At 42.6% G+C, this 27,434-nt stretch overlaps 1 protein-coding gene across 4 annotated transcripts in view; it reads left to right on the forward strand.

Moving 5' to 3' along the window:
• LOC115115578 (cytoskeleton-associated protein 5-A-like) overlaps positions 1–27,169 on the forward strand; it is a 36,581-nt gene extending 9,412 nt beyond the window's left edge. The window contains exons 13-44 of one of the 4 annotated variants that reach the window (XM_029644059.2): positions 189–353; positions 793–891; positions 1,119–1,229; positions 2,121–2,213; positions 2,429–2,614; positions 3,554–3,648; positions 3,821–4,004; positions 6,863–7,005; positions 7,196–7,370; positions 7,544–7,657; positions 7,872–8,000; positions 8,211–8,405; positions 8,878–9,010; positions 10,288–10,388; positions 11,222–11,344; positions 11,821–11,973; positions 14,628–14,831; positions 17,989–18,124; positions 19,460–19,653; positions 20,288–20,484; positions 21,020–21,043; positions 21,390–21,563; positions 22,025–22,145; positions 22,614–22,793; positions 22,992–23,179; positions 23,374–23,449; positions 24,041–24,229; positions 24,595–24,723; positions 24,828–24,911; positions 25,085–25,247; positions 25,558–25,682; positions 26,002–27,169. In XM_029644059.2, coding sequence (XP_029499919.1) covers positions 189–353; positions 793–891; positions 1,119–1,229; positions 2,121–2,213; positions 2,429–2,614; positions 3,554–3,648; positions 3,821–4,004; positions 6,863–7,005; positions 7,196–7,370; positions 7,544–7,657; positions 7,872–8,000; positions 8,211–8,405; positions 8,878–9,010; positions 10,288–10,388; positions 11,222–11,344; positions 11,821–11,973; positions 14,628–14,831; positions 17,989–18,124; positions 19,460–19,653; positions 20,288–20,484; positions 21,020–21,043; positions 21,390–21,563; positions 22,025–22,145; positions 22,614–22,793; positions 22,992–23,179; positions 23,374–23,449; positions 24,041–24,229; positions 24,595–24,723; positions 24,828–24,911; positions 25,085–25,247; positions 25,558–25,682; positions 26,002–26,256 — 4,638 coding nt within the window. In that variant the 3' untranslated portion in view covers positions 26,257–27,169. Of the gene's footprint in view, positions 1–188; positions 354–792; positions 892–1,118; positions 1,230–2,120; positions 2,214–2,428; positions 2,615–3,553; positions 3,649–3,820; positions 4,005–6,862; positions 7,006–7,195; positions 7,371–7,543; positions 7,658–7,871; positions 8,001–8,210; positions 8,406–8,877; positions 9,011–10,287; positions 10,389–11,221; positions 11,345–11,820; positions 11,974–14,627; positions 14,832–17,988; positions 18,125–19,459; positions 19,654–20,287; positions 20,485–21,019; positions 21,044–21,389; positions 21,564–22,024; positions 22,146–22,613; positions 22,794–22,991; positions 23,180–23,373; positions 23,450–24,040; positions 24,286–24,329; positions 24,724–24,827; positions 24,912–25,084; positions 25,248–25,557; positions 25,683–26,001 lie in introns of those variants that run through there. The other 3 variants (XM_029644060.2, XM_065022355.1, XM_065022354.1) reach the window with 3 other exon arrangements.
• Positions 27,170–27,434: the final 265 nt, after the last annotated feature.

The following is a 27,434-nucleotide window of genomic DNA, read 5'->3' on the forward strand; positions in this document are numbered from 1 at the left end:
TCATTGTTATCTTGTGTTGCTTATCCTTATCCTGTTTACCCCTTCAGACTAGATGAGGTCAATGTACATGAGTTCTTTATTGGATAAGGGTTATATTATGAGTGAGTGAGGTTGTACCCTTTTGAAGTTTAGCCGTTAAAGAGTTGACGACAAATGAAATAACCTGACTTCCATCTCTAAATGAACAGATTAAAGAAAGTGCTGATAAAGTGGAACTGCTGGGAAAGAAAGGAGGTGGAGGGGCGGAGAAGAAGGCACCTGCTGCAAAGGTAGCACCGCCTGCAAAGGTAGCACCGCCTGCTGAGAATCCAGCTAGATCCTCTGGACCACCCAAGAAGGCCTCAGCAGCTAAGGTGTGATTGGGTGATTGATTATACAATTATAATGCATATAAATCCCCTCCGGCCTGAGACAACATTACAAAGTGAATCCCAGGCTACCAGTTTTGTTAACCAGGCTCACTACACCGCCCCTAATGAGACACAGGAACCATAGTAGTAGTAATAATAATGCATCTATATAGCGCCTTTCCATCTATATAGCACCTATATAGGTGCTCAAAGCGCTTTGCATAGTAAAGTGGGGAAAGTCACCACTTCCACCACAATGTGTAGCAACCAGTTGGGTGATGCACAGCAATAATGTTGTGCCGGAACGCTCACCATACATCAGCTATCATGGTGGAGAGGTGAGGAGTGATGAATGCCAATTGGGGATTCGGGCAATGATTAGGTGGCCAACTACTATTAATTAAAAGTTATATATTTTTTGTGTTTTTCATTATTTTTGCAGTCTGGTGGACCTCCTAAGAAAGGGAAATCTGCCTCTGCTCTGAGTGCCAAAGGAAAGAAAGTTCCTGAAACAAAGGAATTCATAGAGACAGAGCTATCGGTAAGTTGGCTCATAACGTTTCGCAGATTGTAATGTGCAGCCATTTCACCATAGGAATACTCAGTTGTGTTTTGATGCTTTAGTGATCTGTTTCAAAATGAGTGAAGCAGTCGTCTCTATGGTTGGCTCTGGCCCTCTGACCCCGGTTCCTCTCTAGGTTTCTTCTTTCTAGGGAGTTTTTACTATTTTCATTAACTTGAGTGCGTTCTTCTGTCTGTGTCCTCTAGATTGAGGTATGTGAGGAGAAGTCGGCCGCGGTGCTCCCTGCCTCCTGCATGCAGCTGCTGGACTCTGCTAACTGGAAGGAGAGACTGGCCAGCATGGAGGAGTTTCAGAAGGTAACTAGTTTTGACCTTTGTATAGTTTGACTTCTTTTTTTGCTCATACAGTGCATTCAGAAAGTATTCAGACCTCTTCCCCTTTTCCACATTTTGTTATGTTACAGCCTTATTCTAAAATGGATTCAATTGATTTATTTCACCTTTATTTAACCAGGTAGGCAAGTTCATTTACAATTGCGACCTGGCCAAGATAAAGCAAAGCAGTTCGACACATACATCACACAGTTACACATGGAGTAAAACAAACATACAGTAGGAAAATAAGTCTATATACGATGTGAGCAAATGAGGTGAGGTAAAGGCAAAAAAGGCCATGGTGGCGAAGTAAATACAATATAGCAATTAACACTAGAATGGTAGATTTGCAGTGAAGAATGTGCAAAGTAGAAATAGAAATGTGGTGCAAAGGCGCAAAATAAATGAATGCTGTAGGGGAAGAGGTAGTTGTTTGGGCTAAATTATAGATGGGCTATGTACAGTAGTTACCGTAGTTATGTACAAATAGTTTTGGCTTTGTCATTATGGGGTATTGTGTGTAGATTGGGGGAACGATTTGGTCCATTTTAGAATAAGGCTGTAACGTAACAAAATGTGGATGAAGTCCTACTTTCCAAATGGACTGTACCTCAATAATAAGATACATTTGTGTTCTATTTAATTCTGTGCTTTTGCTCATATCATGAACATGCTCCATACAACGTAATGGTATTGTCATCTGAATTCCAATGTATTTTTAGCCTCAACAACTGGCATATAAACCTCCTTTTAATCTTTTTTTTTTTAGCTCTAACCTGACTTTACATGTGTAAATAGGTTAGAGACATACTTTAAGTGGCGGCGTCATTTACTGTTTTCTTATGCCATGTTCTTTCATGTGATTGTCATCAGGCTGTGGAGCAGATGGACAAGAATGAGATGCCATGCCAGGCTCTGGTCAGGATGCTGGCCAAGAAACCAGGCTGGAAAGAGACTAACTTCCAGGTACAGTATACCAACTTTAAACACTTACCGATAAAATGGAAGTATCACAAACAAGTATATATTTTAGTGGACAGTCCCTTTTTTTGGTATTGGACCTTGTTTTTGTCCAGCTCCTGTCATTATTTTGGATGCGTGTAGAAAGAAAACGTATTCACTAGATGGATCCACCCACATGGCTCTGTCTTAACTGACTTTTGGCTCTTGGGTTTGTTCAGGTGATGCAGATGAAGCTCCACATTGTGGGTCTGATAGCACAGAAGGGCTCCTTCTCCAAGACGTCTGCCTTCGTGGTGCTGGACGGCTTGGTTGATAAAATAGGAGATGTGAAGTGTGGGGGTAAAGCTAAGGAGGGCCTGACTGCTACTGCCGAGGCCTGCTCCCTCCCCTGGACCGCTGAACAGGTTTGTTGTCACTATTTGTTTATGACACTGCTGTTCTGTTAGTCTGTTTTTGAATGAAAAGAACAAGACTAAGAACACAAGTAAGATAAATATCACAGGGGTCCCAGGATTGGTTTGGAGATTAGTATGTCATACGTCTGTTCTACAAAATATATATTCCCAAATATTTCATTTTTCTGTTAAAATGTGTGCACTGAACTTGACATGCAGGATTGTTGATGACGTTCTGATATATATCATTAAATGGTCTATAGTGGACATCACAGTGGAGCTCAACTCAGACAGCAGTGTCTAGCCTACTGTAGTTGTGGCAAAGTCATTCAAAGCCGATACTTTAGAACTTTCCAGTGCTACTATCTTTGCCATGTAACGGTGTTAATGAAACTAAATCAGACAGCCCCATAGATGACCTAGTCTGCTAGTTGCGGTGTGTTCTATGCAAGGTAAATATTCCTCAAGGTTCAAGTCGCGAGAGCCATAAGAGGGGAAACTGACAAGCAGTCAGTGCACAACTATTCTTAATGCAATTGTGAGAACACTTTTGAAAGAGGTTTTTGCAAATATTTTGAAAGCAGTTTTGGCTTTAGATTTTTTCTTAAAGAGGGGAGAACCTTGCTTACATGAAAGGGAGTTTAACTTGGCCCCAACCAATCAAACTGAGATCCTCTTAAGTTTCAGTCATGGGCCTTTTTTATTTTTTTCAATCGGTCCCTGGCCTGGTCTGTAATGATTTGACTGGGACAGGGTCCAAGGCAGACAACATGAAAGAGGATTACTGGTTTATAGATATGATTCCACTTTCTCTAAGAACGGACCTTTGTCTAGTTCCCTGTACGTTCCCAGGACTTCACTGAGGACCATGTCAGGACCTTTTTTAGGACGTTCCCAGGACTTTCATGGACATCGCGTAGTTGTTCACTAATGTGCTTCATCCCTCAGGTGGTCTCCATGGTTTTTGCACAGAAGAATCCAAAAAATCAAGCTGAAACCCTCAACTGGTTGTCTAACGCCATGAAGGAATTTGGATTTACTGGGTTAGTCTTGCTTTCCATTATTGGAGGTGTATTCATCTACCAATAACAGTATCAAAGCCTTCGCTGTCCTATGATTTAGATATTTTAATTCACCAAATCATTGTGGTAACTCAAGTCTGCAGGTAAAATGCGTTGTGTTATAAACATTTATGATAATGTGTATCCCCTGCAGCATCAATGTGAAGGGTTTCATCAACAACGTCAAGACGGCGTTGGGAGCGACCAACCCTGCGGTGCGGACAGCAGCCATCACCCTCCTAGGAGTCATGTACCTGTACATGGGTGCTCCTCTGCGCATGTTCTTCGAGGATGAGAAACCTGCCCTGCTGAAACAGATAGATGATGAGTTTGAAAAGGTAGGAAAAAAACATGTGAGCAGTATGTTGAGTGAAGTAAACAATATAGTATTTGATGTATGTCTTTTTTTCCTTCTTCCTAATGACTGGCCTCTCTTTGAAATTGGTAGCTAGAGGTTTATTTCAACTTTGATCTGTTCGATCTACATAAGATGAATCTCTTGTGAACAGACTATTTAAACATTCTGGTACCGTCGATCTGTCATCAGGCTTTAGGCTGCATGAGATAACGAGCAGAATTAGTTCAGTGTTTGTGTTTTCATCACTGGTTATTTTGACGAATCGGGTTTGGGCGAAGGCAGTGGTTCAACTGGGGGTGGGGATATCCAGCCTGGTTAAAAACAGCCGGAATTATCAGGGGGGTGGGGCTGTTTTATTTTGCAAGGGAGGAGACGAGTGATGTTAATCGGTTAGCTGCCGAAAATACATGCTTAATGGTCTAGGTTATTTTCATAATTTTGTGGAATTAAATTAGTACGTATGTATTTTTTGTTAGTCGTCATGCATTTCATTTATCACAGCATACAGACCCTAGTTTGAGGAGCTGAATAGCCTACCACCTGTCAGTCAGCACGAGAGTAGCTCCTTAAAAAGCCTGTAGGTTACTGGAGTGAAACCTGCTTTTATAAGCCCAGTCATTGGCAACAAATAACAATTCTAAATGCATTCGCGTGTTAACTTTGGTGTCCACGATACCCCCTTTTTTTCTTTTGGTGAAGCGCACCCATTTGCCTTAAGGGTTCATAGGCTATAGTCAAGAGTAAGCAGTCTATCAGCACATCACCCACTTTTCAATGCGAGCTGGAGGCAGGGTAGGGTAGTGTAATGCGAGCTGGAGGCAGGGTAGGGTAGTGTAATGCGAGCTGGAGGCAGGGTAGGGTAGTGTAATGCGAGCTGGAGGCAGGGTAGGGTAGTGTAATGCGAGCTGGAGGCAGGGTAGGGTAGTGTAATGCGAGCTGGAGGCAGGGTAGGGTAGTGTAATGCGAGCTGGAGGCAGGGTAGGGTAGTGTAATGCGAGCTGGAGGCAGGGTAGGGTAGTGTAATGCGAGCTGGACGTCTTATTTTGAAGTAAAATAGCCTTGTGAAAATCCATCCATAGAAGCTTTCAGGCAGTTATTTTCTAAAGACTTCCTTATGCCATTAAAACCTCTTTGGACTGGGTGGGATGCTAGAGCCCCACCTCGACAACATCCGGTGAAATTGCAGAGTGTGAAATTCAAAGTGTTGTGCATAGTTTAAAAGCTTAACTTCTTGTTAATCCATCCGTTTTGTCAGATTTCAAAAAGGCTTTACGGCGTAAGCATACCATGCGATTATCTGAGGACAGCGCTCTACATACACCAGCATTAAACATTTTCCAAATCAGCAGAGGCGTCACAAAAATCAGAAATGGCGTTAAAATAAATCACTTACCTTTGAAGATCTTCCTCTGTTTGCAATCCCAAGGGTCCCAGCTACACAACAAATGGTCGTTTTGTTTAATGAAGTCCTTTATATCCCAAAAAAGTCAGTTTAGTTGGCTCGTTTGATTGTGTTCCACTCGTTCAACATGCAGACAAAGGAATCCCAAAAGTTACCGGTAAACTTCGTCCAAACAAGTCAAACAACGTTTCTAATCAATCCTCAGGTACCCTAATATGTAAATAAAAATACTACATTCAGTCTTAAATTGTATGTTCAATATCGGTGGTAAATAACGAAGTGCGCGCCCTCATCCACACGCGCCACAAGACTACAGTCCAAATGAGAGCCATCTTGAAAAACTACAACTACTCATTTTTCAAAAAACACGCCTGAAACCCTTTCTAAAGACTGTTGACATCTAGTGGAAGCCATAGGAACTGCAATAGACAAGCATTGGAATGGCCTCAAATTGGAGTGACCTCAAAAACAAGAAATCTGGGTTTTGCCTGCCATATCAGTTCTGTTATACTCACAGACATTATTTTAATAGTTTTAGAAACTTCAGAGTTTTCTACCCAATGCTACCAATTATATTCATATCCTAGCTTCTGGCCCTGAGTAGTTTACAGGCAGTTTACTTTGGGCACGTCAGTCATCCCAACTTCCGAATACTGCCCCCTAGCCTTAAGTTTTTAACCAGCATTTCTCTCCTGTTCTATTGGATTTCATATTCACTTACTTTTGTTGTCCAGAAGCCAAAGGCACAATCCTAGTCATATTAGCAACCCATTATACTAGTTGCTATTAGATTCCCCCCTTTTCTACGTTTCTAACGGGAGATTTCCGTCTCACATGAAACTGCTCGCAGTTAGGTGTGTAATTTTAGAACTGTGTTTTCTGTGAATTCTATTTATTAGCTGCTTCATTACAGCAGTTGCTTGTTCAGTAATAGGCTATAGCTTTTTTGACTGAAAGACGATAGACTTGCTATTCATGAAAAATATCCAGTCCTTGTATGCTTGTATGTATCAGGGAGGAAAAAGCGAAGCGAGAGGTTTCATTCTTGCCAAAATAAGCCCAGTGCGATTTCTATGGTCTTATTTTGGGCATAAGCTTGTCACCTGCCATCCCGCCTTGCCATTGATAGGGTGGAAACATCTCTGTTAGTATTTTCTGTTGGTCACATCATTTGACTTATTTTTTAAAAATGTAACCGTTTGTTAGTCGGCAGCAACATTGACTGAAATTTGCACCCCTAGTGGAGACTTTGCAAGACCAGGAATCTAAATTTCTAACCCCCCCCCCAAACCTAATTGAGGATCGGACCAAATTACGCAATATTTTATTTATGGTTTAAACTGAGACATTGATGTCAGGAAGGCATATAAGATATGTTTATATGCACAGGTATATATTTTCCAATGTGACTGAGATTGCTGCTTTTGCCTCTTCAGATGCAAGGCCAGTCTCCTCCGGCTGCGTTCAGAGGAACCAAGAAAGGAGGAGCAGAGGAGGACGGTGAGGAGCCAGACGAACAAGAGGAGGATGGAGGAGGAGCACCTGACATCATGGATCTGCTACCTAGATCTGACGTCAGGTTTGAATTCACACACTACCTCACCGCTCCTTCTCAGCACTGTTCCACATTTTCAACAAGTATGTTGGTCCTGCTTGGATTGGTTTGGCTCATCTGGCTCAGTGTGAAAAGCCCTATAGTACTTGGACTATTGATGTTAAATGGTTTAGCCATTTCACCTTATGAATCTATTTTCTTCATCTCCTGTCAGTGATAAGATCACACAAGACATTGTGGATAAGATGGCTGATAAGAACTGGAAGATCCGTAAGGAAGGTCTGGATGAGGTGGCAGCGGTCATCTCTGAGGCCAAGTTCATCCAGCCCAGTATAGGAGAGCTGCCCATGGCACTGAAGGGCCGACTCAACGACTCCAACAAGATCCTGGTAAGAAATGGACTCTGCTCTGACAGATACCATGACGTAAAAAAAATGTACGTTTTAGAGATCCTACGCAATCTGTTTTTCTCCAGGATATTGGAAGTATCAGTGCAAACATCATTTATAGATGTCCTGCCATATTGTAGGTACTTCTAACACTGAATTATGTCTCTCCCCAGTGCCAGCAAACCCTGACTATTCTTCAACAAATAGCCGTAGCGATGGGCCCAGCTCTGAAACAATATGTTAAGAGCCTGGGCATGCCCATCATCACTGTACTGGGAGACAGTAAGGTAAAGACTATCATACTCTAAAATACCTGCACAAAGGCATAGGTAGACATTAGGATTAATGTGATAGTGTATTATATAGTGCATATATATATTACACGCATGATAATCTCATACCATTGATAGACTAGTGTAGAGTTGTCAGAATCACTTGTCACACTGTATTGGATTGAGGGAATAATGGCGTTGGTGCTCTGTGTCCCCTCCTCCCCTGTAGACCAATGTGCGTGCTGCTGCCATGACAACCCTGCAGGCCTGGGTAGAACAGACTGGCATGAAGGACTGGCTGGAGGGAGAGGACCTTTCTGAAGAGCTCAAGAGGGAGAACCCTTTCCTTAGGCAGGAGGTACAAACATAGCCCTTCAGGTCAACTCTTAGAATCTCTGTTAAAGCCTACCTCTTGTAGCTGGCATAATGTGTACTGACAATGTGGTTAGTTGGCTGTGTCATGGGTATTGTGTGGATTCATTGGGGGCATTTGGACTGTTAAAAAAAGGGGAAGCATAATACCTCCAACCATGTTTGGGAAAAACCCATGTAACCCCCTTCTCCCCAGGTGCTGGGCTGGCTGGCAGAGAAGCTCCCCACCATGCGTACGGTGCCCTCTGACCTGATGCTGTGTGTGCCCTACCTGTTCATTTGTCTGGAGGACCGCAACGGAGATGTGAGGAAGAAGGCCCAGGACGCCCTGCCCACCTTCATGATGCACCTGGGCTATGAGAAGATGTTGAAGGCCACTGGCAAACTGAAGGTATATTATGCCATGGAGGAGATGACTTAGACAGGTTAACTCAAGGTGGGTTATGGATGGAAGAGATGACTAGGACAGGCTAAATTAAAGAGAACTTGGCTAAAATATATCTACCAGAGATGGTGAGGTGCAAGTTCATTGGATAGCTTTTGAAAACAGTTGAATTACAGTAGATGGTAGAGTATAATTTGAATTACTAATACATAGAGGAAAACCGAGCTGAATTCAGTCTGGATTTTGAGGCTAGAGTACATTGTCTTAGTTCACATAGTGTAGTGGTTCATGGCAACACTCGCGTTAGAATGACGCCATCTGTGTGAACACAGGGGGCTGGGGTATTGTTATTGGGTAGTGACTCGGAAGACAATGGGCTGGGGTATTGTTATTGGGTAGTGACTCAGAAGACACTGTGCTTGGGGTATTGTTGTTCTGTCATCTGACTCTGTGTGTCCATGTCTTCCTATCCCTGCAGCCGGCCTCCAAGGAGCCAGTGTCTGTCCTGCTGGAGAAGGCCCGGGCAGTGATGCCAGCCAAGCCTGCTCCACCACCTGGCAAAGCTGGCGCAGCCAAGTCTAGCAGCGGCGGCGCCCCCGCTTCAAAGTCAGGTTGGCTTGCCTCTCCGTTACTGTCTGAATGATGGATGAGAAGAACTTCAGATGCTTTCACTCAGGAGACTCTCAGTTAGATAGCAAATGTTCCTTTTTTCCAAAAATATTATTTTTGTAGGCGAAATAGCTCCCGTTTCTTCATCATGCTTGGCTGAGAAATCGACCGGAAAATGCTACAACTATAACGCCAAACTTTTTTCAAAATTTGCTCCATAATATCGACAAACACTGCAAACGTTGTTTAGGATCCATCCTCAAGGTGTTTTTAACATATATATTCGTCGAGGCAATTGGTTTCTCATAAGAAGCGATTGGAAAAATGGCTACCTCCAGTATTTTACGCAAGATTTTCTGCGGGAGACACCATGTGACCACATGCTATATATGGACCCTTACGGCCATTCTTCAATGGAAATGCCTAAAAAGACGTCACAGTGCTGTAGACACCTTGGGGAATACGTGGAAAACTTAAGCTCATTCGTAGCTCATTCACAGCCATATAAGGAGTCATTGGCATGAGGCGGTTTCAAAAAATGCGGCACTTCCTGGTTGGATGTTTTTTTTCTGGGTTTCGCCTGTAACATAAGTTCTGTGGCACTCACAGACAATATCTTTGTAGTTTTGGAAACGTCAGTGTTTTCTTTCCAAAGCTGTCAATTATATGCATAGTCGAGCATCTTTTCGTGACAAAATATCTTGTTTAAAACGGGAACGTTTTTTATCCAAAAATTCAAATGGCGCCCCCTAACACCAAGAGGGTTTAAAAGAAAAAGTTTAATCTGCCGTTTCCAGCTATGATAGTCATTTAGTACTTTAACAATATCTATACTGTATTTCTGATCAATTTGATGTTATTTTAATGAACAAAAAAAAAAGCTTTTCTTTCAAAAACAAGGACATTTTGAACGTGTGTGTGTTAGAGTCCAGTGAGTGTGCATAGAGCCAGTGCCAAAAAAGGTGGGGTGGAGGAGCAATGCAAATAGTCTGGGTGGCCATTTGATAAACTTTTCAACAGTGTTATGGCTTGGGAGTGGAAGCTGTTCAGGAGCTTTTTAGTCCCAGACTTGGCGCTCCTGTACAGCTTGCCGTGCTGTGGCAGAGAGGACAGTGTATGACTTGGGTGGCTGTAGTCGTTGACAATTTCTTGGGGCTTTCCTCTGACACCGCCTAGCTCCCTTGGACTCATAACCTGTCTTGTAAGATGTCTGTTTTATTTATGTATATATATTAGTGTGGAGAGAGAGAACTTCCTGACCACTGTTGTTTTTGTGCAGGTCCGTCTAAACCTAAACCTGTCATTGATGACTATGATGATGACGATCCTGAGCCTGAGACTAAGTCTAAGAAAGTGGTCAAGCCTGGAGCAGCCAAAAAGGTGTGCATTTATTCAGCTTTTCTTTTGTATTAAATGTATTTGTCAGGGACCATGCAGTTACATTTGATGCATTGGTCCACATATAGTTGGACTGATAATGTTCATCTCCAGTCCCTGGGAATTTTACTTGCCAATGTTATGAAAATATAATTTCAGTACCGTCTCATTTCTGTACCGTCTCATTTTAGTCCCGTCTCATTCAGCTCTCAGGAAACCAAACTCCTACAATGTGCCAGCTTTTCTCTCTGTGAAGTTGATATTTCATTTTGCATTTAATAGAACGCCCCGCAGGAATCTGTTGCGAGCTCGTATAAAGATAGTCAGTAGTCCTAAAAGACTTACAAAGGGAAAGCCTAGCAGCCAGCAGGTACATGTTCGGATTCAAGCACCTCTGTGCTACTAATGTGTGACTCAGGAATGACTAACTGGGTGGAGCCTTGCGTCGGGTGTTGAGGCACTACGCTCTGTCCAATGCGTTGCACAATATCTAAGACTTTTAAATCTAGCTTTATATTCATCTTTGTATTTTTGGTGGAAAATATAGTTAATGTGTAGCGCTTTTTCATTTACAGGCTGAAATCACAAAGCTCTTTACATTATGAAGAGGATGGTCTTGTCTTAACCTTTGTCTTTGTCTGACCACGCTATACATGAGTTTTACAGCTTTTATATATTGCTTTACATGTTGTAGTAATGTTTCTGTCTTTTTAACCTCTACCACATATTCTGAGCACAACCCTTTAGCTTTTATCTACCTTTGGATCTTGTAATGATGATATTTCTGTGCTTTGTCTTGTAAACCTCCCCATCTCTCTCCCCCGTCCCGTCTTCAGGGTGTGCTTGCGAAGAAGGCCCCGGTCACGAAGGCCAAGGATGAAGAGGACCGGTCTGGTGTCATCTTCATCCTGGTCCCCAATGGCAAGGAGCAGAGGATAAAGGAAGAGAAAGGGCTGAAGGCACGTCACCTTTGACCTTTTCACTTTTGATAAAAGGAGTGTGGGAGGTGTCTCTTTAATCACTTGAAAAAGATATGTACATCTCAATGTGACTTCTATGGTTAAATAAAGAGCAAATAAATTGTGCAGTGGAGATGGAAGCTAGAGGTTGCTGTAAAGGACAGTCATGTTTCATCTGCTCCCTGACAGTGTTTTCTGGATGCCCAGGATAAGACTGTTTTCTGAGCAAGACATTTTAATTCTTTATTTAAGCTTGAAGTCCCATTGAGAGCAAAGTCTCTTTTGCAAGGGAGCCCTGCAAAAGTGTAAAGGAAAATATTGTTTTATTTTATCCTTTTATTTAACCCGGCAAATTATTTAACATTCTTATTTATTTTGAAAACCTTTCTTGCTGAACAAGAAATAACTTGTAATGTGAATAAGAATGCTGATTTTATAGTTCTTGACTAATGATAATCATCTAACTTGTGATGCAGGTGTTGAAGTGGAACTTCCAGACCCCGCGAGATGAGTACGTGGATCAGCTAAAGACTCAGATGTCCACCTGCTTCGCCAGATGGCTCCAGGACGAGCTCTTCCATGCTTCTGACTTCCAACGCCAGGTCAAGGCTATCGGGGTCATGGGAGAGGTGAGAACCTGTCGGAGACAGTGAAACGCACTAATGATTAGATCAATGATTAGATCCGCAGAAGGTTTTTTACCCTTCTTGATTTATTATTAGAACCGTGTTTTCTTTTTTTTCTGCAAAGGTGACGCACCGAGCAGTTGCTTCATTTATATTTATTGGCACAGCAGTCGTGCATCACAGTAAAATTAACTTTCAGATACCCATCAAAAATGGCAAAACGGAAGGTGGATACTGAGAACCGGGGTTTAGCAAGGTGGGAGTCGGACACGAAGGTAGCTGGAAAACCTGTGTGTCTTCTGTGTGGAGAAAGTGTGGCGGTACTGAAAGAGTATAATCTGAGACGACATTATGAAACGAAACACGCTGACAAAAACAAGAATATGGACATGGAACAAATCTACAAAAGGCAGAGGAATTAAAACGAGGCCTCAAATCTTAGGCTCTGTTCAAAAGCCAAATCACAAGGCCAGGCTGCTGTCAAGGCCAGTTTTATTTTGGCAGAAGAGATCTAAATCAGCCCGGCCATTTACGGAGGGGGATTTCCAAAAACTGCATGATTAAAGTTTGTGACGAAGTTTGCCCAGAAAAAAGGCAACTCTTTTTAAATGTGAGTCTGAGCAGAAACACCATTGCCAGCTAGACCAGTTGTCCATCAATCTAAAAGAGCAGCTTGTGAAAAAGGGAAAATATTTTATTGCATATTCCTTGGCTGTGGATGAGAGCACCGACATTTCTGACATTGCCCAGTTGTCAATTTTCATCCGGAGTGGACTCCAACCTAAGCGTGACAGAGGAGTTTTTGGCTTTACGTCCTATGCATGGCACAACTACGGGGCATGATTTGTATGAAGAGGTGTCAAGATGTAAATGAGATGGAGCTGCCTTGGGAAAACTCCCCGACGGAGCACCTGAGTGTGGACACAGGAGCGGACTGGTGGCGAAGATACGGGAAAAGATGCAAGAGGAAAACGCGACAGGTGAGCTGACAGCTTATCATTGTATCATACACCAGGAAGCGTTGTTCGGTAAAGCCTTGAAAATGGAGCATGTAATGAGCATCATCACGCGCACAGTTAACTTTATCAGAGCCAAAGGTTTGAATCACCCAGTTCAAGGCATTTCTGACGGAGTTAGAAACAGCATGGTGATTTGCCTTGAGGTGCTCCAGGGAAAGGTGCTTCAAAGATGTTTCGAGCTAGGAGATTTGTCTGTTCTGGACAGCAAAGGGAAAGACAAACACAACTCCGATAAATGTTTCTGTGTGAAATGGCTTTTCTGTGTGACATTACGGTGCACTTGGGTTGCGTCATCTGAATGCAATAAACTTGCAGCTGCAGGGTCGGGATCGTGTCATCTCTGATATGTACAGTACAGAAGGCATTTAAAACCAAACTGTCTGTGGGAGACTGAAAAGAAAATTTGAGCCACTTTCCCAGCTGCCAGACCATGAAAGAGAAGCTCTACCAGTGCCTAGGAAGTTGGCAAAAATAGGTATGCTCAGCTGATCACCGTTTGCTGACTTTGAAGCACAAAAAGCAGGTTGGAACTGCTCGTAACCCATTTGCTGTGAAAAAGCTCACCAACAACAGCAGTTGATTGACTGTGAGTTTTCTAAGCTTTTCCCCAAAACCATGACTAGCTGCTCAAACGTCAATGTTTACAGCAATAGCTGTGTGAACAACTGTTTTCTTTGATGAACCTGAACAAACATCACACAGAAGTTTACTTACTTGAACACCTCCACTATTCAGCATTTCTTCAGCTCAGAGCCTTACAACATTGATGAACTTGTGGAAAAGATGGGACACCACTTCCACCTCAACCTCAAACAAGTGAGCATTGCAGCAATCACATATTTAGAGTTTTACTCAGTTCAAGTTTAAAAGTTAAAATTTAATATTTGTTTTCACTGCATGTTATTATTAAACAAAGTGTTGTTTTTGATTAATAGATTTTTTATTTTTTGTATTTCAATCCAATATTTTAAAAATATTTCTCTGAGTGGATGATAGAAAATTGCTATTATTGTTTTTTCTTTGAAGTAAATTTAGCCCACTTTTGCTAAAATAGAAAATATAGTCTACTGATGGTGCCTTGAATACCGGTTTCTTTCATTTAATGTTCATGTTATGGGGATATTTATATAAAGGAAATTTGTCTTTTGTGTCTGTTGAAAATTAAAGATTACTGACAGAGCCATAAGAAAATATTGCTTTATTTATCTGATCATATTGTAATATATTTGTTAGGTTTTCAGTAGGTTCAATTAGGTTCACTAGACTATATGCGTCATTTAAAAATTTTTCGATGAACATTCGAACAGTCCGGCCCTCGTCTTGTAGCTGATTTTTTTATTTGGCCCTCCGTCCATTTGACTTTGACACCCCTGGATTAGATGCAGCCCTTGATTGAGTGTTTTCTTTTTTTCTTGAACCTTTATTTATACAGGTGTGTGTTACTGAGATGAAATCTCTTTAGCAATAGGGACCTGCACTCTGTACATACTTTTGTTTGAGTCTGAAGAGTGAAAAGGCTTCAAAAATCAAATCTTGTTTTTTAGTTTCTCTTAGACCAAAACCATTAGTGTTTCTTAGAAACCTAAGGGAGTTGCTTGTTTACTTGACTGACTACAATCTTATGTTTCCACTCTGTAGCGAATGGAGGATGAGCTTGAGGGCACAGTCAGCTGCTTGGACCTGATCCTGAAGTGGTTCACGCTGCGTTTCTTTGAGACCAACAGCACTGTGCTGATGAAGGTGCTGGAGTACCTCAAGCAGCTCTTCCCCACACTGAGCAGAGAGAACTACCACCTCAATGAATACGAGGCCTCCTCCTTCATTCCCTACCTCATCCTCAAAGTAAGTCATTCCCCTACCTCAGTGGTCACCAACTGGTTGATCTCCAAGGCATTCGTAGTCGGTCACCAAACACTAAAAAAAACTACGATAAAGCCTTGCGTTCCGCGTTCCTTTTTGGGGGGGGGGGGTTGCGCTGTTGGCGGTTGGTGCACTTGATTCAGCAGCCCTAGTGCCTGGAAAGAAAGGTATTCCCATTATGAACCATGTCATGTGCCTGAAAGTAGAACTCTGCATACCCGGCAGGCCTAGGAAGCAAATCAAGTGCTCAGATCACCGTGTCTGGACAGTTTCCTCAAGCCGTAGGCTATGAAAGAAGCCTCGAACACACAGCAGTTGATACTGTGAGTTTTCTAAGCTTTTAAAACCATGACTAGCGACTCAATGAATACAGCAAATAGCTGCTGTTTTTATGAGTAAGTTCATGTTTAAGTTGTTATTCAGCATTGTCAACACAACATGTGCATTCTCCCTACTTCCACTCGTGCTAAAACCAGCAGTGCAGCTGTAAAGTATGAGTATAGGAAAGTGTTCCCATAAGCTTGCATTGTTATTATTAGCGGCTTGTTTCTTTTTTAATATCAAGGAATATTTCACTTTCTCTGGTCATAGGAGTAACTTTGTAAGTTGGTGCATGAGGCAGAAATAATGCAGTGCGACTTCAGTTTCGTCATCAGCTGGAAGACTGTGTCCCCTTTTCTCAGCGGAGGGAGGGCGAGAGATGGTGAGAGACAGCCTCCCCTCTGCTCCCTCCCCTCAGAGTGACCATCAGATGCAGGCCATCAGTCCAGTAAAATGAGAAAAAGCTCATTATTATGCTCTCTCTGCTGTGCCTCAATAGAAATACAACACATATATTACCAGTGTGATCATATACCAACAATTTTGAAATATAATTTCATAATGGTCTGTGAAGAACAATAACAGGGCATAGCCAATATGCAGTGATAATGTATTGGGCCTATAGCTTACTGTACAAACCTCATTGCTACAGAACTGTTAGGTTAATGTAGAATAAGCTTATGTTTTTAATAGGTTAATGTGTAGGCTTAAGTTTTTAAGCCATGTTTTCAACAACAACAAAAAATAGTAATAAATCTGAGAGGTAGATCTTTGCTGGCTTTTGGACTCTGTGATCTTGACCCAAAAGGTTGGTGACCATCCCCCTCAAGTAGGGCGTCCCCCTACCGCACCTTCCTTGTAGGGCGTCCCCCTACCGCGCCCTCCTTGTAGGGCGTCCCCCTACCGCGCCCTCCTTGTAGGGCGTCCCCCTACCGCGCCCTCCTTGTAGGGCGTCCCCCTACCTCGCCTTCCAAGTAGGGCGTCCCCCTACCTCGCCTTCCAAGTAGGGCGTTCCCCTACCTCGCCCTCCAAGTAGGTCACCCACTGTGAATTGTGCCGTAAAATTTGTTTTCATGTATGATTTTGGGTGGCCTAGTGGTTAGAGCTATGGGCCAGTAACCGAAAGGTTGCTAGATCGAATCCCCGGGCTGACAAGGTAAAAATCTGTAGTTCTGCCCCTGAAGAAGGCAGTTAAGTTAACACACTGTTCCTAGATTAGGCCATCATTGTAAATAAGAATTTGTTCTTAACGGACTTGCCTAGTTAAATAAAGGTTAAATAAAATAAAAAAACAAGTCTTAAACTTCTTAGGGCTCCCTTTAACGGGATCGATTTGACAACAGCCAGTGAAAGTGCAGGGCGCCAAATTCAAACAGAAATTTCATAATTAAAATTCCTTAAACATACAAGTATTATACACCATTTTAAAGATAAAGTTGTTGTTAATCCCACCACAGTGTCCGATATCAAAAAGGCTTTACAACGAAAGCATACCATGTGATTATGTTAGTTCAGCGCCTAGTCACAAAAAAACACAGCCATTTTGCAGCCGAAGAGAGGAGTCACAAAAAGCAGAAATGGAGATAAAACCTTTGATCTTCATCAGATGGCACTCATAGGACTTCATGTTACACAATACATGTATGTTTTGTTTGATAAAGCTCATGTCCAAAAATCACAGTTTACATTGGCACGTTATGTTCAGTAATGTTTTGCCTCAAACTTCCGGTGATTTTGCAGAGAGCCACATCAATTTACAGAAATACTCATCATAAATGTTGATGAAAATACAAGTGTTATACACGGTTTTAAAGATAAACTTCTCCTTAATGCAACCGCTGTCAGATTTCAAAAAAGCTTTACACTGAAAGCACACCATGCGATAATCTGAGTACAGCGCTCAGCAACCAAAACAAGCCGTACAGATACCCACCATGTTGTGGAATCAACAAAAGTCAGAAATAGCATTATAAATATTCACTTACCTTTGATGATCTTCATCGGAATGCACTCCCAGGAATCCCAGTTCCACAATAAATGTTCATTTTGTTCGATAAAGTCCACTTATGTCCAAATACCTCCTTTTTGTTCACACATTTAGTTCACTAATCCAAATGCACAAACCGCAGGCACTAAGTCCAGACAAAGTTAAAGTTCCATTACAGTTCATAGAAACATGTCAAACGATGTGTATATTATCAATCTTTAGGATGTTTTTATCATGAATCTTCAATAATATTCCAACCGGACAATTCCTTTCAGAAAGGAAAGGGAACGGAGCTCGTGCTTACGGCCGCGAGCGTGACTAAACTAAAGGCTTTCAGCCAGACCACTGGTTAAAACGGCTCTTATTCGCTCCCCTTTCACAATAGAAGCCTGAAACAACGTTCTAAAGACTGTTGACATCTAGTGGAAGCCTTAGGAAGTGCAATCTGACCCCATTTACACTGGATATTGGATAGGCAATCACTTGAAAAACTACAAACCTCAGATTTCCCACTTCCTGGTTGGATTTTTCTCAGGTTTTTGCCTGCCATATGAGTTCTGTTATACTCACAGACATTATTTTAACAGTTTTGGAAACTTTAAGAGTGTTTTCTATCCAAATCTACTAATTATATGCATATTCTAGCTTCTGGGCCTGAATAACAGGCAGTTTAATTTGGGCCTGCTTTTCATCCGGACGTGAAAATACTGCCCCCTTGCATAAGAGGTTAACAAAAAAGGAAAGGTTTAGTTAAATATTTGATACACGGTGAAGCTGCAAATGCTAATATGACTATTGACTAGCCATCTATAACCCTCTTTCACCTGACAGGTTGGCGAGTCGAAGGATGTGGTGCGTAAAGATGTGCGTGCCATCCTCACCATGCTGTGTAAGGTCTACCCTGCCAGCAAAGTCTTCCCATTCCTCATGGACGGGACCAAGTCCAAGAACTCCAAACAGAGAGCTGGTAAGAAAGAGATTTTAGTTGTGACTGAGGTTGACCAAGGCTATAAGGACTAAAACAGGTTATAGAATTCATTACAGTAAGTGATTGTGTCAGAAATGTTGTAATTCATTGTAAGAACGTTCAGGTTCTTAACCTCTCTAGGGTACGTGGGACGCTAGCGTCCCATCTGGCCAACATCCAGTGAGATTGCAGAGCGCCAAATTCAATTACAGAAATGCTCATTATAAAAATTCAGAAAACAAAACATATTTTACATAGGTTTAAATATTAGCTTCTTGTTAAACCAACCACAGTGTCATATTTATAAAATGCTTTTCGGCGAAAGCATACCTAGCCCAGAACATAGCCCAGTTGACAAATTATTACAAACAGTAACCAGCCAAGCAGAAGCTTTACAAAACTCAGAAATAGAGATAAAATTAATCCCTTACCTTTGATCTTCATATGGTGGCCATCAGAAGACATTCATTTACTCAATAAATGTTCCTTTTGTTCGATGAAGTCTCTTTAAATCCAAAAACCTCCGTTTTGTTAGCGTGTTTTCTTCAGTAATCCACAGGCTCAAACGTAGTCAAAACAGACAAAAAAATCCTAATTGTATCCATAAAGTTCATAGAAACATGTCAAACGATGTTAATATTCAATCCTCAGGTTGTTGTTTAGCCTAAATGATCTATAATATTTCAACCGGACAACAACGTTGTCAATATAAAAGGTAAACAAGAAATGCGCATGAAAAAGCTCTGCGGCACGGTAGGGTCCACTTGTTCAGACTGGTCTTACTCTCTCATTTATAAGAATACAAGCCTGAAACAATTTCTAAAGACTGACATCTAGTGGAAGGCATAGGCACTGCAAATGGAGTCCTAAGTCAATGAATACTGTAATGGCATTGAATAGAAAACTAAAATAAAAATGGATCGATTTTTCTCAGGTTTTCGCCTGCTAAATCAGTTCTGTTATACTCAGACACTATTTTAACAGTTTTGGAAACTTTAGAGTTTTCTATCCAAATCTACCAGTTATATGCATATCATATCTTCTGGGCCCGAGTAGCAGGCCGTTTAATTTGGGCATGCTTTTCATCCAAAATTCCGAATGCTGCCCCCTACCCTAGAGAAGTTAATCTACACTCTATGGGTCTAGTTTCCCAGACGCAGATTATGCTTAGTCCTGGATAAAAGCTATTACATTTTATGGGGGGAATATTAAAAGATGTTTTAGTCTAAGACTAAGCTTAATCTGTGTTTGGGGAAACTGTCTGAATACCTAAAGTGTGACTCCAGTCTGAAAAGCTCCAGATCTTACCATCCATCTCTCCCTGTATTTCCCCAGAATGTCTTGAGGAGCTGGGCTGTCTGATAGAAAACTATGGGATGAATGTGTGTCAGCCAACACCGGCCAAGTCCCTGAAAGAGATCGCTGTTCACATCGGAGACAGGGACAACTCCGTACGCAACGCTGCCCTCAACACAGTGGTGGCTGTGTACAACGTCTGTGGCGACCAAGTCTACAAACTCATTGGCAATGTAAGCTACTCACTAGTACAATGTACTGAAACCGTGTACAAAACATTAGGAACACCTGCTCTTTCCATGACACAGACTGACCAGGTGAATCCAGGTGAAAACTATGATCCCTTATTGATTGTCACTTGTTAAATTCACTTCAATCAGTATAGATGAAGGGGAGAAGACGTGTTAAATAAAGATGTTTAAACCTTGAGACAATTGAGAATGTGTGCTCTTCAGAGGGTGAATGGGCAAAACAAAAAATTTAAGTGCCTTTAAATGGGTTATTGAGGTGCCAAGTGCACACCGGTTTGAGTGTGTTAAGAACTGCAACACGCAACTCAATATTAGGAAGGTGTTCATAATGTTTTGTACATAGTGTAAACTTCAGTACAATAGAGGGTATGTCACAACGCAGGATCAATGAGTTAACCAGCTAACTTGCTTAAATCTTCTGGAATTAATACATTTTAAAAGATATGCTTGAAATGGGCATGGACTGTTTCAACCAACAACCATTTAATTTATTAATGAACCATTAAAATCTGAATGTTTATCAAAGTTGGCCAATTTACTATCCTGCTTTGGACTAGACCCCTCTGGATATATCATCTCCAGTGTTAATCTCAAACATCCTGTCTTTCTCCTGCAGTTGTCTGAGAAGGAGATGAGTATGTTAGAGGAGAGGGTCAAGCGCTCTGCTAAGAAGACCCCGGCAGCTGCCCCACCACCCAACAGACAGACTGCAGAGAGGGAGAGGCTCCAGAGAGAGCACCCTTCCAACCCCAATGCTACCTTCATGAGGAAGCCTGCTCAGCAACCTCAGGAAGAAGTGCCCAACAAGCTCAAGTATGGGAAGGATCAAGTCCCTGGCCTAGTGCCTCCTCAACTACCTGCCACAGCATGGCTCTCTCTCCTAACAAACCTACCTATGGGGTTTTTACTATACTTATGTCTGGTGATCTACTAGATAGTACCACTTTTTTACCATTACTAACATTCATGGTAAAGAAATTCTGTCCATGTTTTAAGACCTATCTACAAACCCTCGTAAAAAATATCTTAATGCTCCTTCTCAATGTCTCTTGAATGTCTTTCCTCCTGCTCTAACCTATGTTTCATTGGGTACAACTAAAGGCACGTGACTGGCCTGCAACTCATTGACAGTCCAATGTCGGCAACCCTAAACTGACCCTAACCTTGAACAAACCCCTAACGCAAACCTCAAACTTAAATTGAACCAATTATAAAATTCTGTGTGTTTGCTGGTCAGTCACCCTTTAGTTTTCCCAGTATCGTTGCATGGTGTGGTCTCTTAATCCAGAGCCTCTCTTCTCCTTTATAATTGCTCTTTTCTTATCGCTGCTCTGCTCTCCATGGACAGAATAATGTATCGCACATATAGGATGTGAGTACCGCCGAGCCTCTCCCAGTGCCTCTCCCAGTGCCCTCTGCTCTTCTCCAGAAGCACTCCGAATGGGGCTGTAATGTAACACTCACCAGTCTAAACAAAGTAGTTAATTTACTGTGTCCTCCCCTCCTCGTTTGTTGCAACTGTCTTAATGTGTCCATGGTAACCTTCCAGTGTCCATACTAGCCAACCACACTGTATTGGGCATGCATTCTAAGTAGTAGGCTAGTGGGGGATATTGGAACAGAGCTATTGTGTGCTGCCTGCCTGCCTCTCTGTAAGTGTTGGTTTCCATGACATGGTTCTGATTCTGAATGATCCTGTTCTGTCCTCCCTCCACCAGCCAAGCGCGGGCTCAGAATGCAGAGCGGGAACACTCACACCCCTCTATCCCCAAGGAGTTTCAGCTGGATCTAGACATGATTGAGAACGACCACACACGGGTCAGTGAGCTGCCTGACCTGGTCCAACACAAACTGGAGGAACTGCTGGAGCCCATCATGATGCCAGAGCCCAAGTAAGTGTCCAGCTGCCCTGAGCAGCCCTGGTACTCTACCCGGCTGCCCTGAGCAGCCCTGGTACTCTTCCCCCGGCTGCCCTGAGCAGCACTGGTACTCTTCCCCCGGCTGCCCTGAGCAGCCCTGGTACTCTTCCCCCGGCTGCCCTGAGCAGCCCTGGTACTCTTCCCCCGGCTGCCCTGAGCAGCCCTGGTACTCTTCCCGGCTGCCCTGAGCAGCCCTGGTACTCTTCCCCCGGCTGCCCTGAGCAGCCCTGGTACCAACACAGGTTGGGAGATCTGCCTGCCAACTTTATACTTTGTTCTGAAATAGCTGTGTTCTTAGCTGGCTGGGAGAGATGTGTGTTGATGGATCTTAAGTGCAAGAGACTTAAGGACCCTGTCATCATAAGACCAATCATCACGAGAGATCTCATAAGACACATGGTTATATAAGGTGTGAGTTGCTTGTCTTCCCTCAGGATCCGCTCTGTGTCGCCCCACTTTGACGACCTCCACAACAGTACTGCGTCCACCATCAACTTTGTCATCTCCCAGGTGGCCAGTGGCGACATCAACACCAGCATCCAGGCTCTGGCCCAGGTACATCATTGACTCTAGTGTAGGCACAGGAGGTTGGTGGCACCTTTGTTGGGGAGAATCAGTGGAATGGTATCAAACGCATGGTGTCCAGGTGTTTGATGCCATTCCATTTGCTCCGTTCTAGACATTATGAGCCGTTCTGCCCTCAGCAGCCTCCACTGAGGCATAGCAACATCACTCACTGGGGAAATACCAGGCTTTGCTGTTCAACTTTAAACCTCAGCTCATTTTTATTTTTGTTGTTGCAATGTGTGATGAAAACATTAGAAATCCTATTCAACCAAGTTCTCACAATAATAACCACAAGAAATGGAAGTAAGGTAACCTCTTAACACCCATGTATTTACCTGAGGTACTCTGCTCTGGTTAGGAGAGAGTAAACGGTTGATAACGACAGTACCAAAGTGTGTGTGGTGTGGGCTTCTCTTGTCTCTCTGTCTGTAACCCTTGTGCCTCCCCCTCCCCCAGATTGACGAGGTTTTGAGGCAGGAGGACAAAGCCGAGGCCATGTCAGGTCACATTGACCAGTTCCTCATCGCTACCTTCATGCAGCTGCGCCTCATCTACAACACACACATGGCTGACGACCGCCTCGACAAGAAGGACATCTTCAAGCTCTACAGCTGCATCATCGGCAATATGCTCTCAGTGAGTGTGACTACACATGAACACCACTAGGGAGATCTGTTGGACCATTTTAAGGCCTGAAGATTGGCAAATGAATTGTTCTTTGTCATTGGTAAAATGTTATAATAAATACAAACGTTTTTTAGCCAAGCACACCTGAGTAGGCTTAGTAGACTAGTGTTGACATCTGTGTCCCTGTCCTGGGTCTGCCTCCTGAAGCTGTTCTCTATGGAGAGCCTTGCACGGGAGGCGTCGATGGGCGTGCTGAAGGACCTGATGCACGGTCTGATCACCCTGATGCTGGATGCCCGGGTTGAGGACATCGAGGACGGTCAGCAGCTCATCCGTTCTGTCAACCTGCTGGTGGTCAGAGTACTGGAGAAGTCTGACCAGACTAACATCCTCAGGTCAGATTCCATTCACTCTCATTTTTCTTCTTCCTGGTTTAATAAGGAATTTCTACTTTTCTAATCTTCTATTCATATTGAAATGTACCTACCCCCAAACAAACATCCTATGTTTCCTGATTGTATATGTTTGAGTTTCCAGTGAGTTCCAGTATCTAGTGTTTATACGGAGTCTCTGTTCTGTGTCTATGCAGCGCTCTTCTAGTGCTGCTACAGGACAGTCTTACCACTTCATCAGGGTCACCTATGTTCGCTGAACTGGTCATGAAGGTAATATCTCTTTCACTATTTTCTTGTGGGAGAGTTTACTTTTGTTGTTTTACATACTATTAGGGCTGAGAATTGTTAGGGACCTCACAATATATTATCACGGTACGATATGTATTGCGATTAGTTACTGCGATTTTTATTGATTTGTTACAAACATTGCTCACTATGTGTCTGCTGCAGAGAGACAAGTGAGCATGAGAAAATGAGTGCTGAAAACACGTTGGCTTACTATTTAAAAAGAAAATGGAGAACAAAGCTATAGAATGAAAAATACCTGAGTTTTGGCACAGGTACAGCCGACTAGCAATTATTATTTATATTTTTACAAATGAATACTTGCCATCAAAGTATCGGTATAATACTGCAATTTGAACTGTCTATTTCCCCCCCCCCCATCACTACATACTATGTACATTGTCACGTGATTTTCTCAGACATAAACTTCCTATTCTTTGTATTCCCAACGAACACATAAATGGAGGATACTGAATTTGACTTTAAAAAGTGGTGAATTTCTCCCTTGACACTGCCTGTACAATCTCAAACTGATGATTGGAATTAAATGGAATTTATTTTGTTCTGTGTCTGCAGTGCCTGTGGCGTATGATCCGGTTCCTGCCAGAGACCATCAACAGCATCAATCTGGACCGCATCCTACTGGATGTTCACAACTTCATGAAGGTGTTCCCCAAAGAGAAGCTCAAGCAGCTGAAGAGTGATGTACCCCACAGGACCCTCAAGACCCTACTGCACACACTGTGTAAACTCACTGGAGCCAAGGTACTGCACACGCATGCACACACACACACACACTGTGTAAACTCACTGGAGCCAAGGTACTGCACGGACACACACACTGTGTAAACTCACTGGAGCTAAGGTACTGCGCGGACACACACACACTGTGTAAACTCACTGGAGCCACGGTACTATACATACACGTCATTCACAGCCAATGGTTTAGTGATTTATGTTTTATGTACACAGATTAATTTCCCCCTTGAGGAACAATTAAGTTGTATTGAATTGAACCACCTTACTATTTATTAGTGCATTATTCAGGGGTACTGCTGTCTATTTTCTCTGGTTTTCATTAAGTAGACCATAGGTAGGTTGTTTTGACCATGTTGTTTTGCGGTGGCTAGATCCTAGACCACATGTCCATGATCGAGAACAGGAATGAGTCTGAGCTGGAGGCCCACCTGAGACGTGTGGTTAAACACTCTGGAAACTTCTCTGGCATGAAGTCTGACAGGGGCACAGAGAAAGGACAGGTATGTTCACTTAACCCAACCTCTATTGAACACCAAGTGAATACACTGAATTAAAGAGAATTGTCAAGCTTCCATGAAGCCTAATCGCTTCTTCCTGCTTCCAGGATGACAGGATGTCGAAAGCTAAAGTGAGCGACATCCTCTCTGAGATATTCAAGAAGATTGGTTCCAAGGAAAACACAAAAGAGGTGATTTATTTTCTTTATTATTCCTGTTCATGTATTCATACCTTAGTTTTACTGTTTTCATCCCCCTGCTCAGTTCCTAATTCTAAAAGATGTGTTCTCAATAACTGGTTAAATTCATTTCCAGTCCCACTCCAGTTTTAAGTTGGCTGTGTGTGTTGTGATGTTCTCTCCAGGGTCTGACGGAGCTGTATGAGTACAAACAGAAGTACTCAGACGCTGACCTGGAGCCCTTCCTGAGGAACACGTCTCAGTTCTTTCAGAGTTACGTGGAGAGAGGCCTGCGCATGATTGAGTCTGAGAGAGAGGGCAAAGGCAGGATCCAGCCTTCTAGCACAGGTAATAACCCTGCAGGATTAAAAGGGAATTATTGGTCTTTGCCTTTTTCATACTTTATCTGATATGACTAGTGTCTACCCTGGCCAACCCACAGACTTTAGTCCCAACCCTTTACCTGAGCAGTAGGGAATGTAATCATATAACATTGGCTCCAGTGCTCTGGTATAAGGAGTGTTATTACTGTTGTGGTTTACTAGTAGCTAGCTACTGTATGTCAATTCATTGATATTATATGCATCTGCTGTACTGGTTAAAAAGCAGCTCAGTAGCTGTGAAGAGTTGAAGTGTGATGTTTCTCTCTCTGTTCCAGTGATTCCCCAACATGGCCTAGACTCTGGCTCGGTGCCTCTGAACGGAGAGGAGATGAAACCTGCTGTGTACTATGAGAGACTGAAGATACTGAGACAGAGACAGGGACTGGAGAACAACTCCAGGGTTAGTTTAATATCGATCCCATTGATGCCACTTGGCTTACCAATTTCACATTTACATTTATAGATTTATATTACGATGTAGATTTGTAATACTTGCTGTATTGACGAGTGTCCCCATTATATTATAGCTATTGATGAGTGTCCCCATTATATTATAGCTATTGATGAGTGTCCCCATTATATTATAGCTATTGATGAGTGTCCCCATTATATTATAGCTAGTGTCACACAATTGTAAACCTTATCACCTGTTCTCTCCTACCTTTTTTTTCTATATATTCTCTCTTCCTCTCTCTCCCTCCTTCTCTCTGTCATTACAGCAGGCTCAGCTATTGCAGCAGGTGGAGGGGGACAGTGGACCGACGCGTCCCATCACGTCCCTGCTGTCCAAGCCCTCGGTGGCCTCCTCCACAGACATGCTCCAAAGCAAATTGTCTCAGCTCAAGGAGTCCCGTGAGTCCCACTTCCAGCAGGAGCAGTCCCACTCCCACAGCCCCACACGCTCCTCGTCCCCTGCCGCCAACCTCGACGACCTCAAGAAGAGGCTGGAGCGGATAAAGAGCAACCGCCAATGAGTGGCCCCTGACCCCACCTCTATACCCAGTCTATCCAATGAGTGACCCCTAACTCCACCTCTATACCCAGTCTATCCAATGTGTTAGCCAGCCTCCACCCTGAAACCCACCAAGCATTGGCTTTACCTACCCCCAAACCCATCTCTTATCCTGGCCTTATTTTTCAGGGCAATCCCCTCTTCTGTGTATAAATTGAAAAAAAGAACCTGTCATTGTATAATATTCTATAAGTGGACTAGTTTCTGTTTAGTATCGTGGCACAATTGTTTGTATATACTCATGTGTGCTAACCACTCAATGCTTTTAAGTGTCAAGTTAGGGTTATAGTGTACAGTTTCCATGTGCAAAATGCTGTAATATGTGTAACTTAACCTGTCCTTTTTTAGGTTTTAGAATTCCATGGTCAAACCATAACATTTCTCTGAGCCTCCAGCAGGGTTGGAGTGTGTTCCATTTCAATTCATGAAGTAAACTGACATTCCATTTTTTTTATTTTATTGTCATACAGAAGTATTGAGGAAAATCAGAATTGGAATGTCAGTTTACTTCTGAAATTGAAATGGAATTGACCCCAAACCTGTTTCCAGGCCTTGTTAGTTTATACCACTGTTTGCTGCACTTGCTAATGAGCTTTTTCATCTATGAAGTTAAGACTCATAAAACCTGAAGGATTCTGTTCTCAAAGTGAAGGAAGGAGCATGGCATGAAGGAATTCATGTTTTGTAAATAAAGTTTGCATTACTAAAATCTGCTGGTTTAATGATGTGCCCATCTTGCGTACTGTAGCAGAATGTTGCTCATTCTGACTCATTGTTTTTATTTAATTCAAATGGAAGTAGTCTTAAATTGTTGCTCTTATGAGTGTTTAATCTGTAGTGAAAGTGGCAATAAAGCAAGTTTGTTTTTGAACAAACTATGTTTTGCATTTTATTCTTGATCATGACGCAGGTGCACCTTGTGCTGGAGACAAAAGGACACTAAAATGTGCAGTTTTGTCACAACACAATGCCACAGATACCTCAAGTTTTGAGGGCATGTGCAATTGGCATGCTGACTTCAGGCATGTCCGCCAGATAATTAAATGTTCATTTCTCTACCATAAGCCTCCGTCATTTTGAAGAATTTGCCAGTATGTACAACCAGTGACCACACGTAACCACGCCAGCCCAGGACCTCCA

Source organism: Oncorhynchus nerka, linkage group LG9a, assembly GCF_034236695.1.
Source record: "Oncorhynchus nerka isolate Pitt River linkage group LG9a, Oner_Uvic_2.0, whole genome shotgun sequence".
Classification (NCBI taxonomy): domain Eukaryota; kingdom Metazoa; phylum Chordata; class Actinopteri; order Salmoniformes; family Salmonidae; genus Oncorhynchus; species Oncorhynchus nerka.